The sequence below is a fragment of the Doryrhamphus excisus genome, chromosome 18 (assembly GCF_030265055.1).
Source record: "Doryrhamphus excisus isolate RoL2022-K1 chromosome 18, RoL_Dexc_1.0, whole genome shotgun sequence".
NCBI lineage: Eukaryota > Metazoa > Chordata > Actinopteri > Syngnathiformes > Syngnathidae > Doryrhamphus > Doryrhamphus excisus.
The window spans coordinates 7992451-8019676 of record NC_080483.1 but is presented as its reverse complement, the minus strand read 5'-3'; the positions used below and the strand labels follow the sequence as shown (position 1 = coordinate 8019676).

Sequence of the window (27226 nt, the reverse complement as noted above, 5' to 3'; positions counted from 1 at the left end):
AAATTATCTACATTTAATTTATGTGTGATTAATTAATTTATCGTCGTAATCTTGTCACATGTTAATCCTGGAAGACCTTTTGACACCCCTACTATCTACAGCAAATAAGCACGCCAAAGATCCTGGATGTGACAGGACTGCGCTGCGGCTTTAAAGAACAATATACAGTAAAAACGACAAAATTCTTGATACAACAGGTGGGCTCTGCTGTTTTTAAACATAATACTGCAAACATGCCAACCATAGATCCTTAATATGACAGGAATGCTGCTGTTTTTCATGGTATCTGCCATCAAAAGACCATTTATACGACAGGAGGGCTGTGCAGTTTTAAAGTATCGACAGCAAAAACCCTGTATATGATAAGTGCATTGTTTTTGAGGATCTGCAAAAATTCTAGTTAAGATATTTTATGACAGGAGCACTCTGCTGTTCTGAAATTCACATAGTGGGCCAGGTTTGGTTTGTATGGTAATATTGGTTCCAAAAGAAAAGCAAGCAAAATGAGAGAATATTTCAGGTTTTAATCCAGCTGTTTGCATTTGTAGTATACAATATAAAATCCCTTATTTAAACGGGTGAAAATGAAAAAAAAAGAGCACTTGTAAAATGACAACAGTCTGTATTGAGTTTCAAAGATAGAAATTGTGACGTGAAGGAAGACGTTCCCACAGTGGTGACCAACATCCTCCTAGAATTGACCTAAAAAATAAAAATGCATCCAAGGTCTGCCTTATTGCTGGATACTTTCCAGTTACAAGTCAACGAAAGAGTTTTGCTTATGAACCTTTGGTTTGAGCATACACATTTGTGCCATACAGATTATATCAAAAATATTTTCACTTGAGAAAAAAAAAAAGCTGACATCAAGGCAAAGTATCAGCTTGTACCACAGAGAGAAATCGAGAGAGAGAAAACGTTCTAGGAACAAAATGAATGACTGGATAGACTAAGTCATCATTCAATGACTGAAAGGCTTTTACATATGATCTACAAACATGAACAAAAGTAATAACATAAGGTTAAGATTGTGCATGAGAAGTGAAAAGGCAAAACTCCTCACAAATGACAACGATGATCCTGGCCTAGACTAAGATTGCTGACAAATATATATTTATATATACACACACACACACACAGACAGAAACCTTGTGGCCGTTTTTTTTGTTGTTGTTGTTACAAATAGCTTGGCAGTGTACCATTTACATGTTAAATAGTTATTCTCAGGATAGCACACTGCAGCCAAGCTTCTTCAACTCATTTAATATTACAATTGTTGGATTGTGGGGGTCGGGGGGGGGGGTCCACTTCTCCCAAAGAAAAATGCTTAATTTTCACTTTAATGGTCTAAATTTGGCATTTAAGCTGCAATATCAATACTGGATCATGCCATGACTGAATGCATTGTGAGCTCAGTGATCATTTCTGATCAGTTTATCAGCTACATGCCTTTTTCTAAGCTGGACGATGTATAAAAATGAAGGCTATAAAATCATTTCCAACCATGTTCCCTTCCGTCAATGACATAGTTGAGTTAGTGTCAACGCAACAGTACAGGTCAGGTGGTCCTCGATTAAGGGTATCCCGTGTTACGACATTTTGCGGCAACGAATGCGCACCTATAAATAAAAAAAATAAATTTTGGTCCGTAAACACGAGAGTTGTGAATACAGTGTGTACCTGCTCAGCCACACTAAAGAAGAATAACATTGTTACTTTTTACACTTCATTATGTCTCCTAAGTGGCAGTGCGCCAAAGAAAAGGAAAGCTATCACCATGGAAGTGAAAATGAACATCATAAAAATCTCAGCGAGAGGAGACAAATCCAACGATTTGGTCGTTATTTTGGTCCCCAACAACTCCACTGTCATGACCATTATTAAGGATAAAGATGATTTTATGCTAACGAATGTTGGGGGTCATGCAGTCTGTGCACTGTTTTATTACTATATGTACAGTGTGAGTGATTTAGGAGTTAGGGAAAATTTTAGGGAAAATTCAGACTCGTTGGTAACCAGAGGACCACCTGTATTGAGTTTGCAGATGACAATGTTGAGTGTGTAGTGGAGATAACAATTCAGTATTGTTATTTTATTGCAGCGTCATTATTGAAGATGTGAAAGGGGAACATTAATATAAAATAAGATTTTGGGATGATTTCTGTAAACACATAGGTGATCTGACTTTAAATGCCACAGGTATTTATATGCAAATCAATATTCCCGCCTCGCAACTCAAATGAAATAGTGTCTCTTGTTGTGTTCAACCTGAAGCGCTTGTTCGGTGTCTGCTTTCAGACGAGCCCCTTTAGAACGCAACCTCCCCCTTAGTAGCTGGCCCCGTTGATGTGATTCAGGTCCACCTGCACCATGTTGATACCACTGCTGGCTAGCCGGGCTATACTCTCTGCCGACAGGGTTTCCATGGCGACGATGGTGTGCTGGTCGCCGGCTGACAGGCCCTCTGAGCCGCCGTCTGTCGCCGGTGAGGTGGGGTCGCCGGAAATGGCAGCGCTGTTGGCGGCAAGCGAGCCTTTCTTGTTGAAGTGGGTCTTGATGTGCTTGGAGAGGTGGTCGCTACGCATGAAGCGCTTGGGACACTCTGTGCAAGCGAACCTTTTCTCGCCTTGAGGAGAAAAGAAACATGTGTCAGTATCACAATCGCAAATGTATACTGTCATCCATCGCTCCAGTGTGGTTCGAACATCGCTTCCTCACTATCAAATGTAATTATTACTGTTTTTTTTTTTAATTAATTTTTTTAAGCCTATTATGGGTCAAAAATGCATATCTAAGCAAATGTTACATATTGGCCTAAATTAAGCATTTTCAAGCATCAACACTTTCTAAAGGAAGTAAAATCCACATACATTTTAAAGGAATAAGTGTCAAACTCAAGCCCAGAGATCGTATGTCTGCCTTGGCATGTGACCAGATACGTGACCCGTCTTGTGTTGAATGAACACTATAGCCCTAAAATGTGCAGTCAATTGACGACAGCTTGTCACATGCTAAGCCTATTTATGCCAGTGTGTGTGAGGTCGCTCACATTTGAATCTCATTCCACTTTCTGGCATTTTTGTTTACATGCATGGCTGGCTGCATCTAGCTAGGTCAAAGCTATATCATCATCACAGCTTACTTTTTTAAATGTCACTTAATCTTGCTCTATTGTTATCATAACACTTATGGCTTGTCTTCGAAAAACACTAGTTGCTTGTCCAAGTAGTGCAACAGAAGCACATAGTGTGTGCAGCTTTAGACAGTGACGCTATCACAGGGGTCTCCAACAGGTTGCTCGTAAGCAGATGTTGAGTGGTTTACCAGACAATATTAGCTTCACCTCTAAGTATTTTTTATACGTGTTCTATTCAAACATGAAACCTGTATTTAATGAAAAATAAGCACACATAGTGGAGATATGCTCTGTAAACAAAGTGAAATTTAAATGTTGGTAGTTATTTGTCCTTCAAAAAAAAGGCAGTGCAGCCCACCACCACAGCTTCAAAAAGTCTAGATTCCAGCGTCATAGCTAAAGGGGAGAATGATTGAAAAGAATGTGAAAATACTACAATATGAGAACTTGTGTGCAGTGTAACTAAAGATATTGCATAAAAAGTAGAAATTACAACTGGGACTTAGAGAATGGATTGCGCTTCATCACCTGTGTGCGTCCTCTTATGGCGCTGAAGCTCGTCGGAGCGTGTGAAACGTTTGCCGCAGAAGGACCAGCTGCAGACGAAGGGCCGCTCTCCCGTGTGCCAGCGGAGGTGGGCTCTCAGGTGTGACGTTTTGCCGTAGATCTTTCCGCATCCGGAGATGTGACAGATGTGCTGTTTCTTTTTGGTCGGGTCGCTCCTATTGGAACACGGAGTGAAGGGCAATGTTGCAACCAGTACAGCAAATAGCAATCTAGCTTTGAGCTACACAGTTGTCCCTTGCTAAATCGCAGTTTGAACATCGCTCATGTTTTTTCAAAAATGAATTAAGAAATGATCGCTGTTTCATAGTTGACTATGGCCAATTATTAGGCATAACATATTGAAAGACAAGTCATATGCATCAATAACGTTCCATTGATGAGACATTATTTTGGTGTATGGCACATCTGAGATGACATAGTGGGGAAAAAAAGTTACTTCGCTTCCTATTCAGTGTGGAAGTGGTAAATTTTGGCTTCTTTTGTTTTCCTTTTTCTCCACTCAGTTTTGAACCCTTTCTTGAGTTTATCAGATAAATTAATTGGGGGCTAACTATTAGCTTGATAGCATACTATGCTGAAAGCAGCGGCCATCACATGTCCCTGTAGTCATCCCGTAGCCTGCAATTGAGCAATGTGTTGTGAAAAAAAGGAGTGTAAGAGTATCTATAGGGGGTTATTTCATATCTACAGGGCTGTAACAACGATACAATCTTGATAAAGTATTAACAGGATTTCTATGCTCAACTAAAAAAAAATATATTTAATTGATTAATATTGAATCCTACTTGGTGAAAATGCACTTATTGCGATCAGGCAGGAAACCAATTAACTACGATAAACGAGGGACAACTGAATTCTTGATCTACAGTATACACAGACATACCGTCCTTCTCCATCCTTGCAGAAAGGACAAGTGCAGGCTTCTCTGCGATTACGTCGGCCCTGTGGCGGTGGGCTGATGTCCTCGTCGTCGAGCGCTGTGCTATCGTCCAAACTCTCGGCGCCCGTCTGCAGCGTTTGATCTGCTTGATTGAAAATACGGAGCAGTCAGACAGCATGCATGTGATAATTAGGACACCAGTAAATGTAGAAACAAACTCTAGTTAAGTTTTAAGACAAGATGGACAGTCAGAGTCAGCCAAGAAGGCCTGCAGACTTTTGCTGAGACATTGAATGTTAGGTAACTATCTTCTAAATTGCCTAAAAGGGAAGCATAAGGACGGTGTTCCCTTGCAAAAGGGGAGTTATTGCATAAATGTGACTGATCACTCTTGCAACACTGACCTCAAAGACGTCAGTAATAAGTCACCTGGTCTGAGGATAACTACAGTTCCTGACAAAGGAGAAACAGTATAGTCTATCCCCTCTCCTTCTTGGATACCAGGGTTTTGCATAAAGCGATTTATGTATGGTAGCTTGCCACAAATTAATTTGGACCGCCACAGAATCTACCTTATATTTTTTTGGGATTTGCCACCATCTGCTTGTCCTCACTCACATTACAATAGGACCGTCTGAGTGGCTTGAAGTTACAACCCCGTCCAGTAGATGGCAATGTAACTCATTATTGACAACAGTGCAAACAGCCACATAAGGTAACTCGCAGTGCGAGGCAAAAAAAAAAACACAACTAACTACTGTTATATGTGGATAAGCAGTCAAGCTGACTCAGCTGCTATTGGTCACACTCCCAAGTACTCCTGAAGACTTCCGGACTACTGCCGAACCCCACTTTCTCATTGTGTCAGTATAGGAGTTGATAAATGAATAAATGAACCCTTTGGAGAGCTACTTGAAAAGAGGTTGGGAGCTACTTGTAGTTTTTGGCGGGACTACCCATGTTTAAAAAACTCGGGTAGACCACTGACTGGTGGTGGAAAAATGCTATTAACAACTCCAGACATCAGCGAGTTTGTAATTTGCACCCTACTCCCTGTATATAGACACGATAATGCTACACAGACAACTGCTTAGTAACACAAAATAAACACAGTTAGGATGCTTATATATTGTTACTTACAGATTGCGCTTCTGACTCATCAAAATGACCAAGTAACGTTGGAAAGCTATCAGAGTTTAGACAAAGTTTGGTGGATAGACCAGTTTCGCCCATGCTCACAAAACAGTCTCGTATTTTTCTCTTACTAGCTCGAAAACATCGATTGCAATCACTTCTCCTTGATACCCGACGCTTTAGGCAATTTAGCTATCCCTCAAACCTGACCAAACATGTCCTGGAAGAAGCCAATAGATGCCCCGTGTGAACACTGAAATCTCAGACAAAGCTGTGCAGTGGAGGGGGGGGGCGTGGCCTACAACTTGTACTCTATGTCGGCACACTGTAACACCATATGAAATCCGTTTTCACCCCTTAAATTCTGTTTTTTTCCCCATTGTAATTATTATTTTTTTTTGCATCCATCCATCCATTTTCTGTACCGCTTATGCTCACAAGAGTCGCGGGCATGCTGGAGCCTATCCCAGCTGACTTCGGGCGAGAGGCGGGGTACACCCTGGACTGGTGGCCAGCCAATCACAGGGCGCATATAGACAAACAACCATTCACACTCACATTCATACCTATGGACAATTTGGAGTCACCAATTAACTTAGCATGTTTTCGGAATGGGGGAGGAAACCGGAGTACCCGGAGAAAACCCATGCATGCACGAGGAGAACATGCTTTTTGGAAGAGCGCATTTATTTAAGTAAAACCCATGTAACATCTTTCAGTGTACTAAATATCCTATCTTATAGACCAGGGTGTCCTATATGATGCTACTAATATAACGGTGCACTCTATTGTCTGGAAATTAAGGCACAATCTTGAGCAAACTGAATTGTGAGACAGCACCCTCTGCTGGATTCCCCACTGCATACAGCGGTATCAAACCACTTTAAATCTACATTAACAAATCTATTTATTTATAATTTTGAGAAAAGAAATCCGCTAATATGCAGCAAAGTGAATGCCGAGACACGAATAGGCGAGAATCGACTGTAACTTTACATTGTTAGTCCCTGGCAGAGGTCTGTGTTGTCACGTCTCAATGCTAAATGCTATAAACACTGAAAACAAATCTCAACAAGATGCAGAGAAAATCCAGTTGAAATGACCAACTGGGAGTAGTGTGTACTAATGTTAAGTGTTTGTGACACAAGACATATGATGGTGTTTGCAGTTCAGTGGGAGTGGTTAAGTTACACCCCATATCCTACAGAAAAGTTGTGCCAGCCCACTAAACATTCATTCATTGGAGCAGTTGAGAGCCAGTTGAACTGGTTGAACCAGTGTCATTCGTACAAAACACAGCACAGGACATCAAATAAGAGATACCAGGGCGTTTGTGTTTGGACGAGGGAAAAAAATCATTTAATAGAGTATATCTACTCAGGGGCACAACTTTCATTTAGGTCCTTGAACTAATTTAGCCAATAGATGAACAAAGAAACGCAGTCAAGTTGTTCGCAAATCAACTTAAGTGGAATTTTAAAGGCCAACTTCCCCCTATTTGTTCATGTTTCTTAACAACCTTCTCATAAATAGAAAAAACTTTCACAATAAAATCATTGACGTTGACAACAAAAATTATAGTTAAACACTAATTCAAGCATTGCATGTGATCATCCATTATGGCTAACTAGGCAAATGTGCATATGCACGGTAGATTGTTATTAGACAATTTTAAATATTGAAATGGTACATGCATGTTTACTTATGCAGCCCTTGGTGGAAAACATTTACACACCCCCGAAATAGAGGAAGTGGAGTGGAGGAGTGTTTTTGCAGTGGGTCATATAGATGATCTTCAACTAGTGTAAAGATATTGCTTGTGTACAGCATATTAGCCATTTCCTGAGGTAAAAGATAAGGCATGGACATTATATGACAAAATAAGAATAACAACAAAAAGAGTAGTCCGGCCCACCGGTCCTTATCTTTCTGAAAATGCGGCCTCCAGGATAATTTATTTGAATAGCCTCATTCTACAATCTTTCGAGCGTTCACATTTAAAGGTTGCATGATACACAAATTGGTACATTGATTATACTTGGTTTAAAAGGTATATTTTTAAGTACGACAGTAATTTACAGATGTTAAGCCATTTACTAACCTGCCGTGCTGGTGAGGGTGATGGGAACACTCTGGAGTTGGTGCATCTGGAGGCCTGAGCCGCCAAGCGTGTTGAGATTTATGGTCTGGAGCCCGGGAATCTGCAACGTGTTGACCGATACACCCCCGGCTGTGGGTGCTGCCTGAGTCTGGCCCACCGGGGCAAGCGTGATCTGTGCCCCTGCTGGACTCTGGATCTGCAGGGTCTGCCAGCTGACCTGGCCGTTGGGACCGACCGTGCGCAACAGGATGGGGCCTGTGTTTGGCATGATCTGGAGGTTTTGGAGGCCTTCCTGGCAGACAGTCGGGGTGGCAAACACCTGGCCGCCTGCTGTAGTGATACTACCGGCCTGGATGGTTTGGAGGGGTGTTCCTCCCTGAATAACCTGCTGGGGCTGGATGAGGATTTGCTGTGGCTGCTGTGCCTCTTGGTTGTCCGGCTGTATGGGGACGCCCAGAGAAGACCCTGCACTCTGCTGGAATGTCCCCGCCACCGCTCCGTTACTGCTCTGTGTTAGGGTCATACCGTACGAGGAAGTGCTGGCGGCGGAGGTCTGAGTGGTGTTGCTAGAGGCGCTTGTCATATAACCGCTGCTGGAAGAAGTTGGCTGTTGCTGGACAAGCTGGCTTCCTCCCGCGTCTCCACCGTTGCCATCTCCTCCTGTGCCACCAGCGCCGGTGCTGATAGGCAGCAGTGTGATGTTCCCATTGAGCGACACGGGCATATTTGCTAGAAACTGTGGCTGGTTCTGCAGGACGCCGTTTGCCAAGGTGATATTCTGGAGGGGGATGGAACCCTGAATGAGGCTGGGCATTGCTATGATGTTTCCTGCCCCGGCGCCTCTGTTGGTGGTGGCTATGAGCTGCTGACCATTGGCAGATGACACGATCTGGAACTGCTGTCCGGCTGCACTGGAAGGAATGGCCGCATCTTGCTGGCCGTGGGCAAACTGCAATGGCTGACCATCTACAGTCTGAAATTGAGGAATGACCTGATACTGGAGATTGGGCACTACACCAGGGATGGTGGTGAGCACTTGTTGACTCTGCAGTGTTGGCGCCTGAGCTACGACAAACTGCTGCTGCTGTCCCTGAGCGCTGACAGTGGATGCTGCTGCTGATGATGATGGGGACAGCACCCCTCTGCTCTTGCCCGCCTCCCCTCCAGTCAGCAGCCCGGAGGAGTCAGTGGTGACGGTGTTGGCACATGACGATGCTTGCACGCTGATGGGGACCACCTGCCAGCCATTGGCACTGGAAGTGAAGACGCCCTGACTCATGTCCAGCTGCTGCTGACTTTGCTGCTCGCCAGAGTCGTCGTTCTCCCCCGGGGTGTCGATGCGGCTGCAAGTGGCCGCTAGCAAGGCCAGCGGAGACGGCTGCTGAGAGTCCTGAATGGAACCAAAAAATTATTAAAATTCTAAAAATGTTTGAAAAAATATGTTTGGTTGACCCAAACATATAACTGATAACTGATTGGTTATCGTGATTTTACCCCATTCTCATCACGTGCCTAGTCCAGCTAGCCCCACATTCGATTAAAGTTAACGATTAAAATTTAAGAGAGTTGACCAGGGTTCAATTCCACCCTCGGCCATCTCTGTGTGGAGTGTGTATGTTCTCCCGTGCATGCATGGGTTTTGTCCGGGTACTCCAGTTTCCTCCCACATTCCAAAAACATGCTAGGTTAATTGGCGACTCCAAATTGTCCATAGGTATGAATGTGAGTGTGAATGGTTGTTTGTCTATATGTGCCCTGTGATTGGCTGGCGACCAGTCCAGGGTGTACCCCGCCTCTCGCCCCAAGACAGCTGGGATAGGCTCCAGCACCCCCGTGACCCTCGTGAGGAAAAAGCGGTAGAAAATGAATGAATGATCTATTTGTAAACAACACCAACAAGTAAGAAAAATACATACAATTTAACAAATGGGGATTTCTTCATACAAAATGAAGTTGAATATATACTGCTCATGCTATAACACTAAGACTTTTCCCCAAGTGTGTGACGAAGCGATATCGCAGGTCCTTTCTTCCTGCAGCTCTCAGGCTGTACAACCAGAACTGCTCCCAATAGACTTCTACACCACTATGTACATCTGTGCAATACTTTGTTTTTTACATTCAGTATAGTTACTCCAGACTCCATTCACTGTGCAATATCTGATCAACCTCCATGTGCAATATTAAGGGCTCTAAATGCAATATACTAAGTTCTATGTGAAGTATTTTCATATATCTCATCTCGTTTCATATTATCTGCATACTGTATTTGTATATAACTCTAGGAATAACTGTTGATTTTGTTAATACTTGGGCTGTTTATATTGTTTATTTTTCTATATTGTGTATTTTGTACTGCTTAACTGATTCTGTACTCTTGCTTCTGTGCAATGCAAATTTCCCCACTGAGGGACGAATAAAGGCATATCTTATCTTATCTTTTCAAGTTTAATGACGTCACACAGTTAAATGCACAGTGGATCCCTGCACTTTCGCAATTCAGCATTCAAATGTTTTCTGACAGAAAACACCTCATTCATCATTGGTAATTCATAAATACATGATAATACAGGTAAAATGTACAGCATATATGTACCATTGTTAGAAAGCCCAAGGTTTTTACATGTTTATGTCTTTATGCTTCACTGCCAATGCTTTTTCATGAAGCATAGAGATTTCACACTGTACGCTGTCACATGCAAACGTTTTTCACCATTCACTGGGGGTCTCTTGTATTTAATTTCCATTTAATTTAAAGCAGGGGGCCTCATCCACAAAAATGTGTTTATTTTTGTGGGAAATAAGTGTGAATGAATAGTGAATAGGCTCGGGCATATACACACGACCCTACTGAGGATAAGCTGCATAGAAAATTGAAAAACTGAGTTAAAGCCACTAATTGCATAAATAAGGATATGTAAGAAAATGTATTTGATTTCTATGCCGGTTGTGCAGACAGCATAAAATTGTAATAAAGCAAACCAGAAATGAAATACTTTCATGTAAATAAGGTAAATAAAATAAGACTGTTTAATTACTATAATAAAAGCCCATAATAATATTTAATCACTTTAATAAAAAGCCCATGATAAATTATATGTATCTAATTTATACGGCAGCTTGTCATTCCTGTTTCAACATGGCCGTGAGTTTACAGATCTCCTCTGTTGTCGGTATTGTGCACGGCAGTACGAGCGATCACACTACACTAATCCATATTTATACTTAATATACAGCCTATTTAGCTGCCCCCTATCATTTTGGCAGAGAATCGAGTCACACCCGCAGCCAAAGAGCTAAAACAGGATCAAGGCCAGTGATTGAGTGTAATTAAGTCTTAAGTCCGTTCTCTATGACTGAGGTTGGTTTGGGTCAATGACAGCACACTCATCATTTGGGGCTCGTAGAGTGCAATATACAGGTACTGGCAGCCCACCTAATGTTGTCATACTTCCATACAGTTATGCATTTAAAATGTATGAAGAAGTGGGTAAATTTAAACACAGTTGCTTTAAAGTATTATTTTAGAATGACATTGCATGTGTAAGCATGTGTGGAGAACTTCTTGAGTGGGCAGGGTGGGAGATAGAGGGGAGTGGCCTTTTTTTTTTTTACTACAGCAATGGCGGGCTCGGCCTCCGGTCCCAAAACCCTCCCCCCACCCAAACCCACCCATCTCCGTCCCACATTTTGATTTTACCCTATAAAAACTCACACCCTCCACAGGCCAGGCCACCACCCCCTCCAGTGCCAGCCAAATGGGCCGACCGAGAGGCAATGCGAGTGCGGGGGTTTGCCGGGAACACCCCGTTGTGGGCGAACTTTACCTGCCCATGTCCCACCCAGTGACATGTGCTCGGCGGAGAAAATCAACAACAAGCAGCTAGGTGGAACAAGTATGGACGATGAAAGTGGAGAAAAACATTACAAATAAAAGAAAAAGCCAGTTAACACCGCCGACTGACTTACTTGTGAGTTTCTCTTTTGACTGAAGCCTCCGCCGCTCTCCACAGCGGCCATTTCACCCTGCTGCTGATCTGCGGAAGAAGATGTTTTTTGATTTGGTTTTTTAACGATCACCTCTCATCAGAGTTGTCACTAAAGTGAAGCACCAAATACTCCACACAATAAAACATTACATGACACAAGGAAGACAAAAAACGCAACAATATACACGCTTCGTAGCTTTAATGACTAGCTAGCTTACTTGCAATGCTAACGTGAACTTACACGAAAAATGTAGATCATTACCCACAGGTCACTGCGCACGAAATGGTTCCAACTTCACGGATAAAGTTAAAAACACATCATAATAACTTAAATAACGTAACGATAGTACAACAATAAAAGCTGACACTAGCTTAAGTGCCTTGGATTCATATTGGCGAATAAGGCGACAGTTGGCAGTAAAGTAGTTAAACAGCAAGAGATGGCAGCCACAAGACGAACAAGTATTCGAACAGCACTTGGAAACTTTACAAATTGATGGTCTACTACCAATCCACCACTTTGTTCTCACGTACAGCTTTGGGGAAGAAAAAAGTTGACTTACTGCTCATAATTTGCAGACGGGAGGAGTTTGTCTTCTTTTTTCTAGTTGACAACTTTTCACAACTTCACACAAACTTGTGTCGCCTCCTACTTCGCTCCCTCCCCTTTCTATGAAGGAGGACACTGGTGGGGAGCGTTAGATTTTCTCACAGGGACACGCATACTGGTTTGACTCACTGGTAACGATTAAAATACACTACTTATTTAGTGTAAACCATAACGATGTTTTTGTCACTGTGAAATATATTGGCAATATTTGGTGATTAGTAGTTTTACATTAGTTCGTCGCTTTCTCCAAGTTTGTATGAAATATATTTTTACACTCACTCCTGAGCAAATTCTAAAGATCCTAAAGGTTATGCGACCAAACACTAGTACACCCAAACAATTCCACCTGCGAAGCACGTTTTTTTTTAAATTAATAAAGGTACAAGGGTGCAGCAGTGGAAAAGGAAAACTATTAACTGTAATTCATGCCATTCCATTATTAATACAAAAGAAGCGCACCTCTCTTGCAAATGATTACACGTTCATCCAATTAAAACGGTTATTTCTGGTTGTTTCCGCCAACAATTCTAGTGCCTCAAATCCTATTGGCTCATATCTGAAAAAGGGCGGGATCAAGTTAAACTAGGTTGCGCTTCTGCCCAAGTTAAATGGAAGGGTTATATGTTTTTTTCGTTTAACAGGCGCCATGATTAATCGTCGACAAATAATTGATCCATATCCCCCTTGTGCCTACATTGTCGCTTTTACAAGACAAAACACTGAACGTTAACTAATACCAACAGAAACACAAACACGGTGAGGAAGGCGGGCTGGTTATTTCAGTCTTGCCTCCGTGGCCGATAGCCACTCCCTGGTGGCGCCTTGTGGGCTGGGAAAGAACGTGGAGGCGGGCGGGTACCGCCATTTGGAGGAGAGGAGGAAATGAACGCAACATGGGAGTGGGCGGATCGATCTAAATGTAGTAGATAGTGTCGATACGAAGGGCAGTATCGTCCTGAGATCGGTATTTTTTATTATTGGGTTGATGTTGTTATATTGTTTTTAATTGTTGTATGTGTTTATTGTTAAAATGTAAAAAAAATGCCCCAAATATTTCTCCTGTATTTTATTACAATTATGTAAAATTATAAAATTCCCACGACCCTCATGAGGATAAGAGGTAAAATGAATTAATGATAAAATTATCATCAACTAATGAAAAATTATTATTATTATTATTATTATTATTATTATTCAGCTGGGCTCGGCTCCAGCCACCCCCGGAAAAGCGGTAGAAAATGAATGAATGAATTATTTTTATTTTTATTTTTATTTTTATTTTTATTTTTATTTTTATTTTTATTTTTATTTTTATTTTTATTTTTATTTTTATTTTTATTTTTATTTTTATTTTTATTTTTATTTTTATTTTTATTTTTATTTTATTTTGAAAATTGAAATGAAAATTATTTTGACAATTATTATGACAATTATTCAATGAGCTCAAAAAAAGTAAAAATAATCCTTGCTAGCATTGGCAATACTGGACCTGTATTTAACTGGTATCGCATCAATGCCAAAATATGTAGTATTGGCCAATTTTATACATGTCTTTCCTCTGGGTGGGTTCTTTTATTTAAACGTGGCATAATATCTTCATCTTCCTTTCCAAAGATAACATTACTCATATGTGATTGCTACAGTTGTATGCGTTGCTGACAAATCCAGCACATCTGCTCATATTATCAATAGCACGACCTCTTCTTTTTTTTTTTTTTTTTGCCTCTGCAGGATGTGTCGTGGTATATGACGGTTTACATGCGGCACAGTCACATCCACACCCCTTAGAAGTCATCCAAGCAACTTGGACTGGAAGCCGAAAGTCACAATTGTGAATTCCATCACCGCAAAGCAGAAGAGGCCTGCATAGAGCGTGAAAAGCCAGCCTCAGATTGCAAATAAGCTTCAGGTGCTTTGCTTTGACACGGCAGGAAATGTAAAGAGCATGTGAGCAGGCGGCTGCAAACTGAAAGCAGCCCTCAAAATCAGGTAATGCTTCTTTTTTTCTAGTCCTGGTTTTGGACTGTATATATCACCTTAGCATAAAGTTGAGCAGTTATAGGGACTACTTTCTTTGTTGCTTTCATGAACACATTTCACAGCAGTTTCGTTTACATAGTAAAACATTAAATAGTTTTAAATGCATGTGACATTTAACCCTCCAGGACCTTTCATACTGAGTATTTGTGCTTGTGTTAATGCAAAGGACATTAATCGATGCTCCTTGAACGCTCCTTATTTGTTATGAGACACAAAAGTGAAACATAATAATAATAATAATCATTAATCATGTTAAATTGGCGGGCGGCACGGCGGACTAGTGGTTAGCGCGCAGACCTCACAGCTAGGAGGACCAGAGTTCGATTCCACCCTCGGCCATCTCTGTGTGGAGTTTGCATGTTCTCCCCGTGCATGCGTGGGTTTTCTCCGGGTACTCCGGTTTCCTCCCACATTCCAAAAACATGCTAGGTTAATTGGTGACGCCAAATTGTCCATAGGTATGAATGTGAGTGTGAATGGTTGTTTGTCCATATGTGCCCTGTGATTGGCTGGCGACCAGTCCAGGGTGTACCCCGCCTCTCGCTCGAAGACGTGAGGAAAAGCGGTAGAAAATGAATGAATGAATGTTAAATTGGTTCCATACCCTGCCACAATAAATGATTTTTTTTTTTACAGAGTTGGGTTCGTTATTTACAAAATGAATATTTTATTATTATTAGAACCCTCTAGATGTGAAATAACACCCCAAAGTGGCCCACTCTGGAGGAGATGGACCCTGTCGTACCTTCATGCAGTGCCACCTCAGAAGCAGATGATGATGTCTTTGCAGATGGTGGGCATGAGAGATTGAAATGTACTTCTACTGTGTAGTATTCCCTAAGTAACACTTACTTTTGATTTCCACAGGATGTTTCACAGAAAAGCTTGAGTACTTGCTCCAGAAGTGCAGGTATGCTATTTAGAGTTTAACACAACACATCTCCTTGTGCCTTTTATACAGAACCCAGCTAAGCCAAATATAGCCGTAACTGTGTGCGCTTGTAGACAGCAACGTTATGTAACACAATGTCAGTCCCAGTCTGATGTGATGTATAAAATATGTGTTGGACAGCAACATTTCTTTTACTCTACATGTACAGTATACTACATAATACATAATGCTCTACACAATTGCCTGATCAATTTTGTTTTCCTCTTCTGTGTCGGTGCCGTTTATACAGAACTTGATGGTAAAAAGGTGGGAAAATGTTGGCTTGTACAGGCAGGGTAAAAGTGCCCTCTAATACTACTTTAAAGTGAAATATTCAGCAATATTTAGCAACTATTTAGCAATAGTTGACTATTTCCCTGGTTTTCTGTCAGTGCCTGTTATACAGAACAGCGACATGGATTTTATAGGCAGCGTAAAAGGGGATACGGATAGTACTTCCGTACTGGTCCTCCTGTTCCGTGTTGGTGTCCTTGAAAATTGTCTGCCTTTACTGGCAGCGTGAAAGGGGCTGATATAAGTTCCAAAGTTGGAAAATGGCCGGGTTTACTTTTTCCTCTTATTCCACATGAGTGCCATTGCCTGATTGACTCATCCTCTTCTTCTTTGTCAGTGCCTGTTCTACAGAACAGTGGCATGGAGGAAATCTTGCCTTTTACATTTCATGTCACACAAAAAAGGCGAACATGATGACTTTTGAAGGCAGTGTAAAATGGAATCCTGATGCTACTCCAAAGGTGGAATATTGTCTGGCTGACTAGTATTCTTGTTTTGTGTCACTACTTCAAACACAACACAGACATTTGGGGGGAAATGTGGGACACATTTGGATTTTACAGGCAGTATAAAAGGGGCTGTCGATACTACCTCTGAAGGTGAAAAATTGCCAGGTTGATTTGTCCTCCTGTTCTGTGTCTGTGGCCTTTTATCCAGGAACTGCAGCGATGTAAAACTGTGCAAAAATGTCAGCTTTTACAGGCAGTGTAAAAGAGGCTTTTGTTACAAGCTCCAATGTTGGAAAATTGCCGGCTTGACTTTGTCTCCCTATCCCTTGTTGGTGACCTTTTTATAAAATAGCATCACAGAAAAAAGGTGACCAAAAACATGGCGACCTATGCAGGCAGCGTACTCGGGGCTTGAAATATTACTGCTGAGGTTGGAAAATTGCCGGGTTGAATTTGTCTGTCCTTTTTATACAGCACAACAACACAAAAAACATGTCTGGAGTTTACAGGCAGTGAAAAAATAGCTTTTTGTGCTACATGATTGAAATCGCAACCTGATGTTTCAGGTTTCAAAGTAGTTTAGGTATGGAGGAAATGCACAGCCATTATTTGTGGCCACATGTATCAGGTGAGAAGATCTATGCAGACACAAGCCCTTGCTCATGAGGAACATTGTGATATATGCATACATGGTGTAACTGATACATGGCGTGCATGTCTTACAGATTGGGGGCCTGCTTTGATAACCGCTGCTGTTGGAGTTTGGGTAGGTACAAGTCAACGTTCACATACCCTTTAATAGTTTGTTTTAGCATTCATAATTCAAATGGTGTATCACACATCCTTGATTAACAAAAACCCTGTCAAATTCAGTTCTTTTATTTGATGTGTGGTCCGATGTTTAAAGTGCTCCTGACATTTTACATTTAAAATAATATAAATAATTCCGGGTGGCTTAAACTAGTGTGCATGTATCAAATATATAGTCTGGCCCCCAGACCAACTTTAACTCAAAGCGGGCTCGCAAGTCAAAGTTCGCCCACCCCCGTGTTAGGGTAACAGGCCCTCAACCCATGGATGTGACTAAAGTATGTGTTTTAACTATTTTTAAAAATGTAATATTTAAAATTGAATATGTAAAAATAACATTTCTGAAATATTTAAACTATTATATTTTATGTTTAAGTCTAATTTTAGGAATTTAGGGTAGGCTAACCAATGCTATTTTTCCACTGTTCAAGGTAGTCAATATGTATCTTTTAAATTGCATTTGATTAAATATACAATGAGATGAATGTGCAGAACACTTGCATATAATTTTTTTTTTAATTTCCTGGGGATGCAAAACCTTTCCACTTGTGCAGGGGATTTGTAATTACAGTTTTATGCCACTAGGGGGTTCTCTTTCTTAACAAAAGCTACACAATGTCTCTTTAATGACAGAGCAGTCTGTATAATCAATCACCTCAAGCATCTAGGGGAGTCACAGCAGCTTGAGAAAAATAAAGAAAAACGTAACATCTTGCTAAGCAAACTTCAGTTATATCACAGGCAAAGAAATCATGTATTTGTATTTCTTGTGGTGATGAGGTACAACGGAGTATCATGGTTACATAGAAAAAAGTAATCAGAGATTTTGAGATTCAAAAGAAAACGACAGAAGAATGTTATTCTGAATAATAAATAAATTATTAATATTATAAATAAACACCATCTCTGTGTGGAGTTTGCATGTTCTACCCGTGCATGCGTGGGTTTTCTCCGGGTACTCCGGTTTCCTCCCACATTCCAAAAACATGCTAGGTTAATTGGCGACTCCAAATTGTCCATAGGTATGAATGTGAGTGTGAATGGTTGTTTGTCTATATGTGCCCTGTGATTGGCTGGCGACCAGTCCAGGGTATACCCTGCCTCTCGCCCAAAGACAGCTGGGATAGGCTCCAGCACCCCCGCGAATGAATGAATGAATGAATGAAGAATGAATAATATTCTCATATTATGAGAATAAAGTTGTACATTTATGATTGTCAATGTGGCCCTAACACTCAGTTGTAGTGAGGAACCAAAACTGTACAGAATATTCTCCAGAAAATAATTTCCTATGGGCATTGGATCTAAAGTAAACTAGCATGAAGTGTTGTTTTTAATACCTACACATTCTGCATAGCATGAGTGAGTATTTGTGTGGTTGCATGTCACTGACAGAATATGGCAGTGACACACACACACACACACACACACAAGCGTGTACTCTTATCATACAGAAGCATTTTGACGCCTTTCTTCCTTCCTTCTATTCTAAAATAAGGTTCTGATTCAGCATTAAATGGTGGCAATGAAAAGGGGTGAGTAGTAACTGTAGTCTTGTAATGACCCCATATGATATCATTATTTCTTTAAAAGCTAAATTGTCTTTTTTTGCATTTTATGCTAATGATGAAGCCGAGCAATGCATGCAGCCACTACAGAAAGCATGTGAGTACTAAACGTATACTGTAAGTCTGACCATGTTGTACTGTAGATGTGTTAATGTCAGTATTTTCATAGCTTATGTTCATTATTTTTCATCCCATTCCTAACAGCAAATCTCCCAACAAACGTCCATCACTTTGCTCCAGTGCACGGAACGCCACACCAAGGTATCAGGCCCGATGTTACTGTATATAAATATTCACTATTAATGCTGCTTTTCGGTGACTCCCGCTTTTCTCTCTCATGTAGTGTTCCGGAGGTCTTACAGCGTTGGGAGGATGCGGAAGACACGCTGTACGAGATGGGTTTCGGCTGCGATGAGCCACATCTCACCGTGCGCATCCCTCCTCGTTTCCTCACCTTCCCGTCGCAAGCTCGGGGCATCAACTTCCGCCTTTTCCTGGACTCGCAGCTCAGGCGGATACGAGAGGAGGATCCTAGCTTGTGTATTGCTAGTAAGTACCTGATTAAAATTGTTCTATTTGAGAGGTAGAGCTTCATAAAGCAGAAAGCGAGCCAAAATCGGCTTATACTATACGGCAGAGGTAGGGAACCTATGGCTCGGGAGCCAGGTAGGGCTCTTTTGATGACTGTATCTGGCTCTCAAGCGTTTCTTACCACAATAAAAATGTATTTTTGCTAACATTTTAAAGTAAACATCACAGAAATGACTGTTAAAAATAATATTCAAAATCAACAACTTTCTTATGCATTTTAATTCGTCCATCTATTTTCTACTGCAATACGGCCAACCATATCTATCTTTCCTGATGATATTTTCCAGGTCAAACACCAAAACTTGATTATTACTGGGTAATGCTGTAGTCTACCTCGGTCATTGAGATGTCAAAAAAACATGTAAATGTAAACTTTCCTCCTTTAGTCAAATAGCTAAAGCTGCAGAACAAAGCCTTCTGGCAAAGATGGCCAAAAGAATGAAATACGTGTACTGAATACGGTTCAAAACCATGCAGCAGCAGAAGTTGCATTAATGGCAGCAAGTATTTGATTTATTGTTGGACACTGCGCTGCTCATGAAAGTATGCTGGCCACACCCCATTGGCGTGGGGTAGTGTGCCTGGTCTACATAATTAGAGCCCATTATATCTAAAACTGTTGGTCTTACATAAAAATGCACACATTTTATTGCATTCAATGTTTAAAAAAATGTATATGGCTCTCACAGATACACATTTTAAAAATATCTGGTCTTCATGGCTCTTGTAGCCAAAAAGGTTCCCGACCCCTGCTATACGGCCAAGGACAATTGCCTGGTCCACTTTGTCCATGTTGGTCCCATTGATAGAGAACTGTAAAGGTTTTACAGGCAGTGTGACAGGGGGCTTATGGAGCCGTGACCCCTAACCACTTTTAATAGGAGTCAATGTTCATTTCAAGGTCAATGTGGTCCCTCCCCAGGTCGTTTCAGACAAGTCCAGGCGCTGACAGAGATGGCCAACGCTTTCTATTCCTTGTACTCGCACGTGTCCCGCACGCCTCTACGAAAACTGGCAGCACCGGAATTCACCTTCACCTCACCCGTGGAGAAGATGGAGCGCTTCAGGAGCAGCGTTCATAGCGAGCCACGCTCCCCTGCTGACAGGTTTAAGGACACCGTCTCCAAGATGTGTCTCTATACTGGGTCACCACGGGGGTCTGATTCCACATCACCTTTGCCCTCACCGAGAAGAACAACAACAACAACAACCAGCCTGCCAGTGGATCAATTCCCTGATCCGGTCCAGATGGAGGCTACCAAGAGACAGGAATTGGTGGACACCAGGAGAGACACTGGTGTCTCATCACTGGGGTCAAAAAGTGTGGCGGAAACACACCAGACATGCTTTCAAAGATGGAGCACAAACCTTGGACTCCAAGATAAGTCCAGCATCTTTGAGTTTGATGAGGAGGAAGTCACATTTCCTGTTAGCAACACACTTAGCAGCCAACATTCAGGCATCTTCCCTGCACAGCAACTACCTCCACAGTCAACTCATTTGAGTTCGAGGTCTTGAGCTTGTGATCAGTCAGCTAGTCAGTTGACACTTTACTGCCACAAGCGGTAGGAAAGTGTATTACACTTACCTGCTTTGGCTAATGCTGCAAATCACCAGGATCCCATTGAATGGTGAAAAAGCTTGTGGAGCCTTAAAATTGTCAGGTACATGAGTCATTTTCAAAATGTAGGAATGTGATTACATATTTTATGTGTTAGAGGGTGTCAAAACTTTTTTTCCACCAAGGGCCACATAGAATTTGATATTTTGGAAAGCATGTTATATTTTTATATATTGTCTTTTTAACCAAAAAGCTGTATGTCGGCTCTGTGACATTGGTAGCAAAGTGTATTATGAACTGGGGTCTTTGCATCTTTCTCATTTTTTAAAATGTATTTTTCAAATGTTTCACTTTATTATTAAATTATCTTAAATTTTCTTCTTGTATTTTCATATTACTTTCATAACCCCCTGTATTCCCATTATATTATAACTTTCACTAGGATAATTTTCTTTAATTTTGATTGGTTGGACAACATGGCCACCATCATGTTGGCACATGCAAAAAAACCAGCACAAGGTCTGCGTAAAAACTGAGACTGCATACTTTATTTCATTTCATTAAAAAAAAAAAAAAAAAAAAGACAGCACCACATTAATTCAATACACTCCTGATCAAAATTTGAAGACCAGGTGAAAAATTGCAGGAATATACATTTTGCACTGTTGGATCTTAAGGAGGTTCTAAGTTAAGTTTTCAAAATGCAAACAGAAGAAAGCATTAAAGTGGAATATATATGCTGGTTATCAGCTGATCTAACATTTATGATCATAACGCAAACCCTGAGATCACCCCAGATCATGATGCACCCACGCCACTGTACCGTTTGGAAAACATCAGGTGGGATCTCCTTGTCATGCCAGTAACATTGAAAAGCATCAGGAATGTCAAGGTTACATTTTTTTCTCATCGGAGAATAAACCTTGCACACTGTGGTCTTCAACTTTTGATGAACAGCTTGTTTGCAATAAATACTTCAATTTTTTTCTTTTTGCATTTTGAAGGACTACGCAGAGCCTTCTAAAGATCAAACAGAGCAAAATCATGCAATATTTTAACTGGTCTTAACAATTGTAACACAAGTGCAGCAGCACACAAAATGCTCCAGATGTCACAAAATAATAAAATAGAAAAGATCAATGTTTTCGGTACAGTTGTGAAACAAAAATGGCAACCAGAGAGTATATTTAATGCATTTTCATTAAAAATATATACAAAAAAGTGGGAAATTAAGAAACATGACGAATAATGATTGTGTCGAGTACTAAAAAAAAAAAAAAAAGAAATACGTACTTGCCACCACGAGAAAAAACATTGAAGTTGAATGACATGAAAACTGTGAGGTACTGTAATTCATCATACCATTTATTTTTAAAACACTGTTCTGCATTTGGGTTGAAGAGAAATGTTTCATATTTTACATTACTGTCATAAAGTGCCAAAAGGCAACATGGAAGAATTTATTTCCAATGTTTAAAACATGTTTTCAGTGAAAAATTACAATAGCGGCCAAAAGAGAATAAACTTCACCAAGGCAGTATCACATATCTTGTAAAAATGGGCAGTCTTTAAAAGACTTTGTGTTTATTCAGTAGTCTTTTTGTAATAGTGTGGGTATAAAAACGGAAAAGAACTAATAAAATAGCATTTCAATTTTTCCTGGCAGCAATTCAATGTCACCATAGAGGGGTCTATCGTTGTAGGTTATTTCATTAAAAAAAAAAAAAAGTTGAGGTATTTCGGATTTTTGAATTCATGGCATGCGTCATACATGTACTAACCAATCACTTCCCACCTGCCATGATTTTGAGGTACTGCAGTGCATTGTGGGCCGCATTGGCCCGAGCGGCTTCTACGCTGGGGGCGAAGCCGTGGCACACCGTGATTGGCTGCGTGGACAGTTCCACCAAACACTGGCACAGCCCGCTCAGGCTGGGCTCCTCTGTCAACCAGCAAGAGAACAAATAACAGTAAATCAACACCGAAGGCGTCTTTGAATTACATCATGTCTGACTTTTGCACAATCTACAGTATGTGGTGGCCCCTCCTGCCAGTTATTAATGATAACTGCTACCATGCATAGAACAAACAAACAGAAGGACTCAATAAGACAGGGATGTATAACTAATATGATTGCGCCTACTGCCAGTTATTAACCGCCATTATTCATTCATTTTCTACAGCTTTTCCTCACGAGGGTCGCGGGGGTTGCTGGAGCCTATCCCAGCTGTCTTCGGGCGAGAGGCGAAGGTACACCCTCGACTGGTCGCCAGCCAATCACAGGGCACATACGTATAGACAAACAACCATTCACACTCACATTCATACCTATGGACAATTTGTAGTCGCCAATTAACCTAGCATGTTTTTGGAATGTGGGAGGAAACCGGAGTACCCGGAGAAAACCCATGCATGCATGGGGAGAACATGCTAACCGCCATTATGTATAGGAAAAAAAACCCAGTATGATTTCGAATAAGCCTCAAAAACTCATGTAAACATGCACACCAAAATATATAGTTTATACACATATAGTATACACACGCATCTACCAATTACAATACTATGTGTTTAAAAACATGACAAAATATTGCACAATTAATGACACAAACCAAAAGCTCTCGCCCATCCACACACAACCACTGAGTGGATAACCCACCTAAATCCAGGTAGCTGACATCAAAGCATTGCTCAGTCGACAGGTCATTTAGCAGCGAGCAGAAGTTGGAGTCGGAGGGCATGCCCAGAGGGTGACTGCGGAGCTGAAGGATCTTCTCGCCAGCGGAGTTCCTCAGGGAGTCCCACGTGCAGCTGTAGCCTTTGCTTTTGCACGCATCCGCTCTGCTCCCCGTATTCTATGGGGAACAATGCACATGAGAGAACAGCTATAGCTGCTAAAATGTCCACCAGTGATGCAGGACATTTCTCTCACCAAGTTAAACGTGTCCTCTTCCAGGTCTGCGTCGTTGCTGGTCCTCAGGTCGACGGGGACGTCGTGTATCCGTGCTAACATTTTAGCTGCTGCATTCCTCTTGGCCAACTTCTTGGAAGTTCCGCTTCCTGATGTGGCACAGCGAATTGGGAGTCATCTTTGGCTCACAGTTTTACTGGATAATAACACAGCATGCTGTCTAAAATAGGATAATTGACAAGCACCCCACCCTTAGACTGCCTCCCTGAAGGTCCAGTGAAGTCTGATTAGTGATGGTTTAATAAAAATGAGCACATAAAATAAAGAAAGAGGATGCATCCTACCAATTTCCATGAACCTCTCGACTCTGCACGTCATGGTGAATTCTTTGCGATGTGCTGGACCAGACTCCTGTGTGACTGTGTACTCTGGTAGACGCCATCCTTTCTGCACAACCAACTCCTGGCAGTTGGAGAAATACTGAAACATGTTACGGCTCTTTTCTTTCAAAAATATTGATTTTATATGAAAAAATGTAACGCGCACACACACCTGTAGTGCTCCAACAGGGTTACATTCAGACTGTTGAGAAGTGGCTAAAGTCTTCATGTCCGATGGGGAGCTGCACAAAAGGCATCCATGTCAGATACAGGTGTTTATAGTGTAGCTATTATCTAAACACATTCAAACTCACCTCTCTCCATCAGCAGGCACGTCAACCCCGATAAACACTTCTCCTTCGACACCAACAGCGGTGGGACCTGCGAGGCCTCCCTTGAGCATCTTCAGAGCAGCCTCAGCTGCTTTGTGCTTGGCCGCCTTCTTGCTGGGGCCTTGGCCGGTGCAGCTGATCTCTCCCACGGACACACGGAACGTGAAGTTGGGCTGGTGGGCCTGTCCCTCGGCCTTCAGCAGGTCATACACGGGTGTCTTGCCTATCCGCGTTCCATACTCCTGCAGCAGACTAATTGGCGTCTTTCCGGGATTCACAGCCAGCATTTGCTCAATACTGAAACATAAAAAAACACATTAAGACAAATAACGTCATAGACAAAGCATTAAAAAGTGGCTTTCCAATGATAATAGAGTCTCTCAGGTAATCATAACAAAAAGTGTCAGAATGATTCGAGTTCAACACAACTGTCAACTACAGTAATAACCATATTAACAGTGCCATTCAAAAATGTCAATATTATATTAATTATATCTATCGTGTACATGCAGGAGTAGCATTAACGGGTTGTTGTTTTACAAAAAGCTTACACAACATAACCATGCTAAGCTAGTTTAGCCTTGATGGAGCTCTACCTGGAGCACCCGGAGTTTCTCTTCCAGCTGTCCGATGATGTCTCGTCGGTCATTCCCTATTTCACGCAGACAGCCGGTTGTATTCGGATGGCAACCCCCACCACCAAAACAAACACTTCCTTTCATTAGACGATATTTTCAAAGTCAAACGGGGGAACAACCACAGCAACATGTAAAACAAACCGCTTCTTCTGTTGTGGTCGCATAGATATGACGTATTCTTAGCGTCACCATCTCGCAGTTCTGATTGGGCAGAAGAGTATGGTTTGTTTTGCTCACCGGAAAACACCAAGTGAGTAATGTGACGCTCTGAGTTATCATTAATTGGGTGCAGGAGAGACGGGCGGCAATATAAAACACACGCTTAAGATGTCAGGGCGGTAAGGTGAGAATTCTCACAGCATACAAATAAGCCGGTACAATGTGAGTGGAGAACAGCCACATTAACAATGCATAGTCTAATGCAATGCTTCAATTATCTTTGAGGCGAGCTGGAGTTGTTAGTTGTTGTGTTTATTTGTCAAACAAAACACTCTTTGGCATTAAAAGCCGGTAATTTAATGGTGGAAAAAGATGTCAAGATCAATATCGTCGTTACTACCCATGACAAAAAAAATATCAGCATGAAGTGACCGCTTATCCTGAAGAGGGCGCCATTTGTTCATGATTTACTTACCATACACTATTACATTTACTAATGCATCTCATAACATCACAATTAAATTCATTCATTCATTTTCTACCGCTTATCCTCGCGGGGGTGCTGGAGCCTATCCCAGCTGTCTTCACAATGTTGTGCAAAATATATGTAATTTAACCTAATCTAAATTGTCTCCAAATTGTCCATAGATACATATGATTGTGAGTGTGAATGGTTATTTGTCTATATGTGGCCTACGATTGGCCAGGGTGTACCTCGCCGCAGGCCCAAAGTCAGCTGGGATAGGCTCCAGCATACTCCTGTGACTCTGATAAGGATAAGCGGCATAGAAAACGATGTCCAATTTTGTAAACCTCCCTTGCCATCCATCCTGAAATGTTTTCAGTTGGATTTAGATCAGAGGTATACGCAGGACGGTCCAAAAGAGTGAGTTTATTCTTCTGTCCCTCAGGCGGCTCTCTGACAGGCACTGTGAGATGCGTTCTCTTGTTGGAAAAGCCAGTCATTACCACACAGATGAGGGCTTTCAGTCACGAGGGATGCCCCCTGCAACATCTCCACACAGCTAGCCGCCGTTAGCTCTCTCCAAAGTGCCATGTGGGAAACATCTCAGGTGGGATCTCCTTGTTCTCTCCATGTTCCATGTTTAGTGCTCTCGTGCAAATTCCAAACACCCAATTTTGTGGCGTTGAAGGCGTCGTTCTTAACACGCTTCACTCGCAGATACCGTCCCATCTTATTGGACTGCACTCGGCACCAGTAGCAAACTTCATTTGGGCCGAGGATCATCCCGTGTCTTGATGGACAGCCAATGGGATCCTTCGGCTCAGAGCCGGTGACATTTTTTCTGGGTCTACCACTTGGCTTTTTAGTTCCATAACCCTTAGGACCTTTGAAGAAGTTTCAAATGACCGTCTTACTGCAGTAATTGCGCTGTGAGAGAGGCCTTGCTTATGCATTCATAGAGAGAAAGGCTTTTTTGCCTTTACAGAAAATGACACTTTTGATCAGCGGGTGAAGAGCCTGTTTCACTTTAATGCTTATTTAGCATTATTTTATAATGCCTTATATTTTTAAAGCCTTATAATGCGGAAAATATGGTTCAGTTAATATTTCAGCTGCACCTAACTAAGTTGAAGAACCAGCCAAACTATGAAAATAGTGCAACTTGTAGTCTGGAAAATAATGTAAATTTAATTTCTCCTTGAGGGATTATAATGAGTATCATAAATGTAATTAAAATTACTACAACAATTTCTCAAATTTAGATACGTAGAAATTTAGATATGTGCTTAAAAAACGTTCAAATGACATAATTATTTTTAGTTTTATCCATTTGTGGATTTCTGATCTCTCGGATTGCCAACACCAAATGTTGCTGTCACACAATAAAAACTTAACTATAGCCTTTGGCCTACAGTTTGGTTCACTCCACAGAATAGTCAGTTTTAAAGTCGTTACATTTCTTAGGATTTGTTTTTCCTTTTAATAGTGGTAATTGTTTTTAATTCTGTAAAGCACTTTGTGTCACATGTTTTTGCAGGAAAAGTGCTATACAAATAAAGTTGATTTGATTTATGAGGGGTACCAATTGAATTATATGTGTCATACTGCTTCTGCGACAGCATCCTTTTGTTGTCAACCAATATTGCTGTGACCATGGTAAGGCCGTAGCTTTCAAGTTG

The 27226-nt window shown here is 41.3% G+C and overlaps 3 protein-coding genes across 5 annotated transcripts; 1 reads left to right on the top strand and 2 right to left on the bottom strand.

Moving 5' to 3' along the window:
* Positions 1 to 504: 504 nt before the first annotated feature.
* sp1 (sp1 transcription factor) lies at positions 505 to 12493 on the bottom strand. 3 transcript variants are annotated; one of them, XM_058055208.1, is made up of 6 exons: positions 12371 to 12493; positions 11788 to 11855; positions 7819 to 9208; positions 4587 to 4728; positions 3665 to 3858; positions 505 to 2626 (listed from the first exon to the last, which is right to left on the bottom strand). In XM_058055208.1, the coding sequence occupies exons 1-6, from the start codon at positions 12375 to 12377 to the stop codon at positions 2328 to 2330; spliced, it is 2100 nt and encodes a 699-aa protein (XP_057911191.1). In that variant the 5' UTR covers positions 12378 to 12493; the 3' UTR covers positions 505 to 2327. The 3 variants fall into 3 exon arrangements, with proteins under 3 accessions (XP_057911191.1, XP_057911192.1, XP_057911194.1); XM_058055209.1 differs by having other exon boundaries at positions 4587 to 4725; positions 12371 to 12492; XM_058055211.1 differs by lacking the exon at positions 12371 to 12493 and adding an exon at positions 12049 to 12346.
* Positions 12494 to 14193: 1700 nt separating this feature from the next.
* Positions 14194 to 21014, top strand: tespa1 (thymocyte expressed, positive selection associated 1). Its single transcript, XM_058055214.1, has 9 exons — positions 14194 to 14406; positions 15138 to 15250; positions 15325 to 15367; positions 16857 to 16897; positions 18440 to 18476; positions 18574 to 18606; positions 18714 to 18770; positions 18853 to 19058; positions 20023 to 21014. The coding sequence occupies exons 2-9, from the start codon at positions 15187 to 15189 to the stop codon at positions 20616 to 20618; spliced, it is 1077 nt and encodes a 358-aa protein (XP_057911197.1). The 5' UTR covers positions 14194 to 14406; positions 15138 to 15186; the 3' UTR covers positions 20619 to 21014.
* Positions 21015 to 21189: 175 nt separating this feature from the next.
* Positions 21190 to 25074, bottom strand: tarbp2 (TAR (HIV) RNA binding protein 2). Its single transcript, XM_058055215.1, has 7 exons — positions 24881 to 25074; positions 24267 to 24581; positions 24125 to 24194; positions 23917 to 24034; positions 23594 to 23721; positions 23321 to 23516; positions 21190 to 22603 (listed from the first exon to the last, which is right to left on the bottom strand). Exons 1-7 carry the CDS (start codon positions 24931 to 24933, stop codon positions 22446 to 22448), a joined length of 1038 nt encoding a protein of 345 aa, XP_057911198.1. The 5' UTR covers positions 24934 to 25074; the 3' UTR covers positions 21190 to 22445.
* Positions 25075 to 27226: the final 2152 nt, after the last annotated feature.

What these genes read in the sequence shown, in the direction of transcription:
- tespa1 (XM_058055214.1), top strand. Translation starts at nt 15,187, where the DNA reads ATGGACCCTGTCGTACCTTCATGCAGTGCCACCTCAGAAGCAGATGAT. An exon ending in AATGGTGGCAATGAAAAGGG is followed by an intron (nt 18,477 to 18,573) that starts GTGAGTAGTAAC and finishes CTAATGATGAAG; the next exon opens with CCGAGCAATGCATGCAGCCA. An exon ending in GCAGCCACTACAGAAAGCAT is followed by an intron (nt 18,607 to 18,713) that starts GTGAGTACTAAA and finishes CATTCCTAACAG; the next exon opens with CAAATCTCCCAACAAACGTC.
- tarbp2 (XM_058055215.1), bottom strand. Translation starts at nt 24,933, where the DNA reads ATGACCGACGAGACATCATCGGACAGCTGGAAGAGAAACTCCGGGTGC. An exon ending in AGAAACTCCGGGTGCTCCAG is followed by an intron (nt 24,582 to 24,880) that starts GTAGAGCTCCAT and finishes TTTATGTTTCAG; the next exon opens with TATTGAGCAAATGCTGGCTG. An exon ending in ACCCTGTTGGAGCACTACAG is followed by an intron (nt 24,035 to 24,124) that starts GTGTGTGTGCGC and finishes TCCAACTGCCAG; the next exon opens with GAGTTGGTTGTGCAGAAAGG.
- sp1 (XM_058055208.1), bottom strand. An exon ending in GTCAAAAGAGAAACTCACAA is followed by an intron (nt 9,209 to 11,787) that starts GTAAGTCAGTCG and finishes GGTTCCATTCAG; the next exon opens with GACTCTCAGCAGCCGTCTCC. An exon ending in TGCAAGGATGGAGAAGGACG is followed by an intron (nt 3,859 to 4,586) that starts GTATGTCTGTGT and finishes GTGTTCCAATAG; the next exon opens with GAGCGACCCGACCAAAAAGA.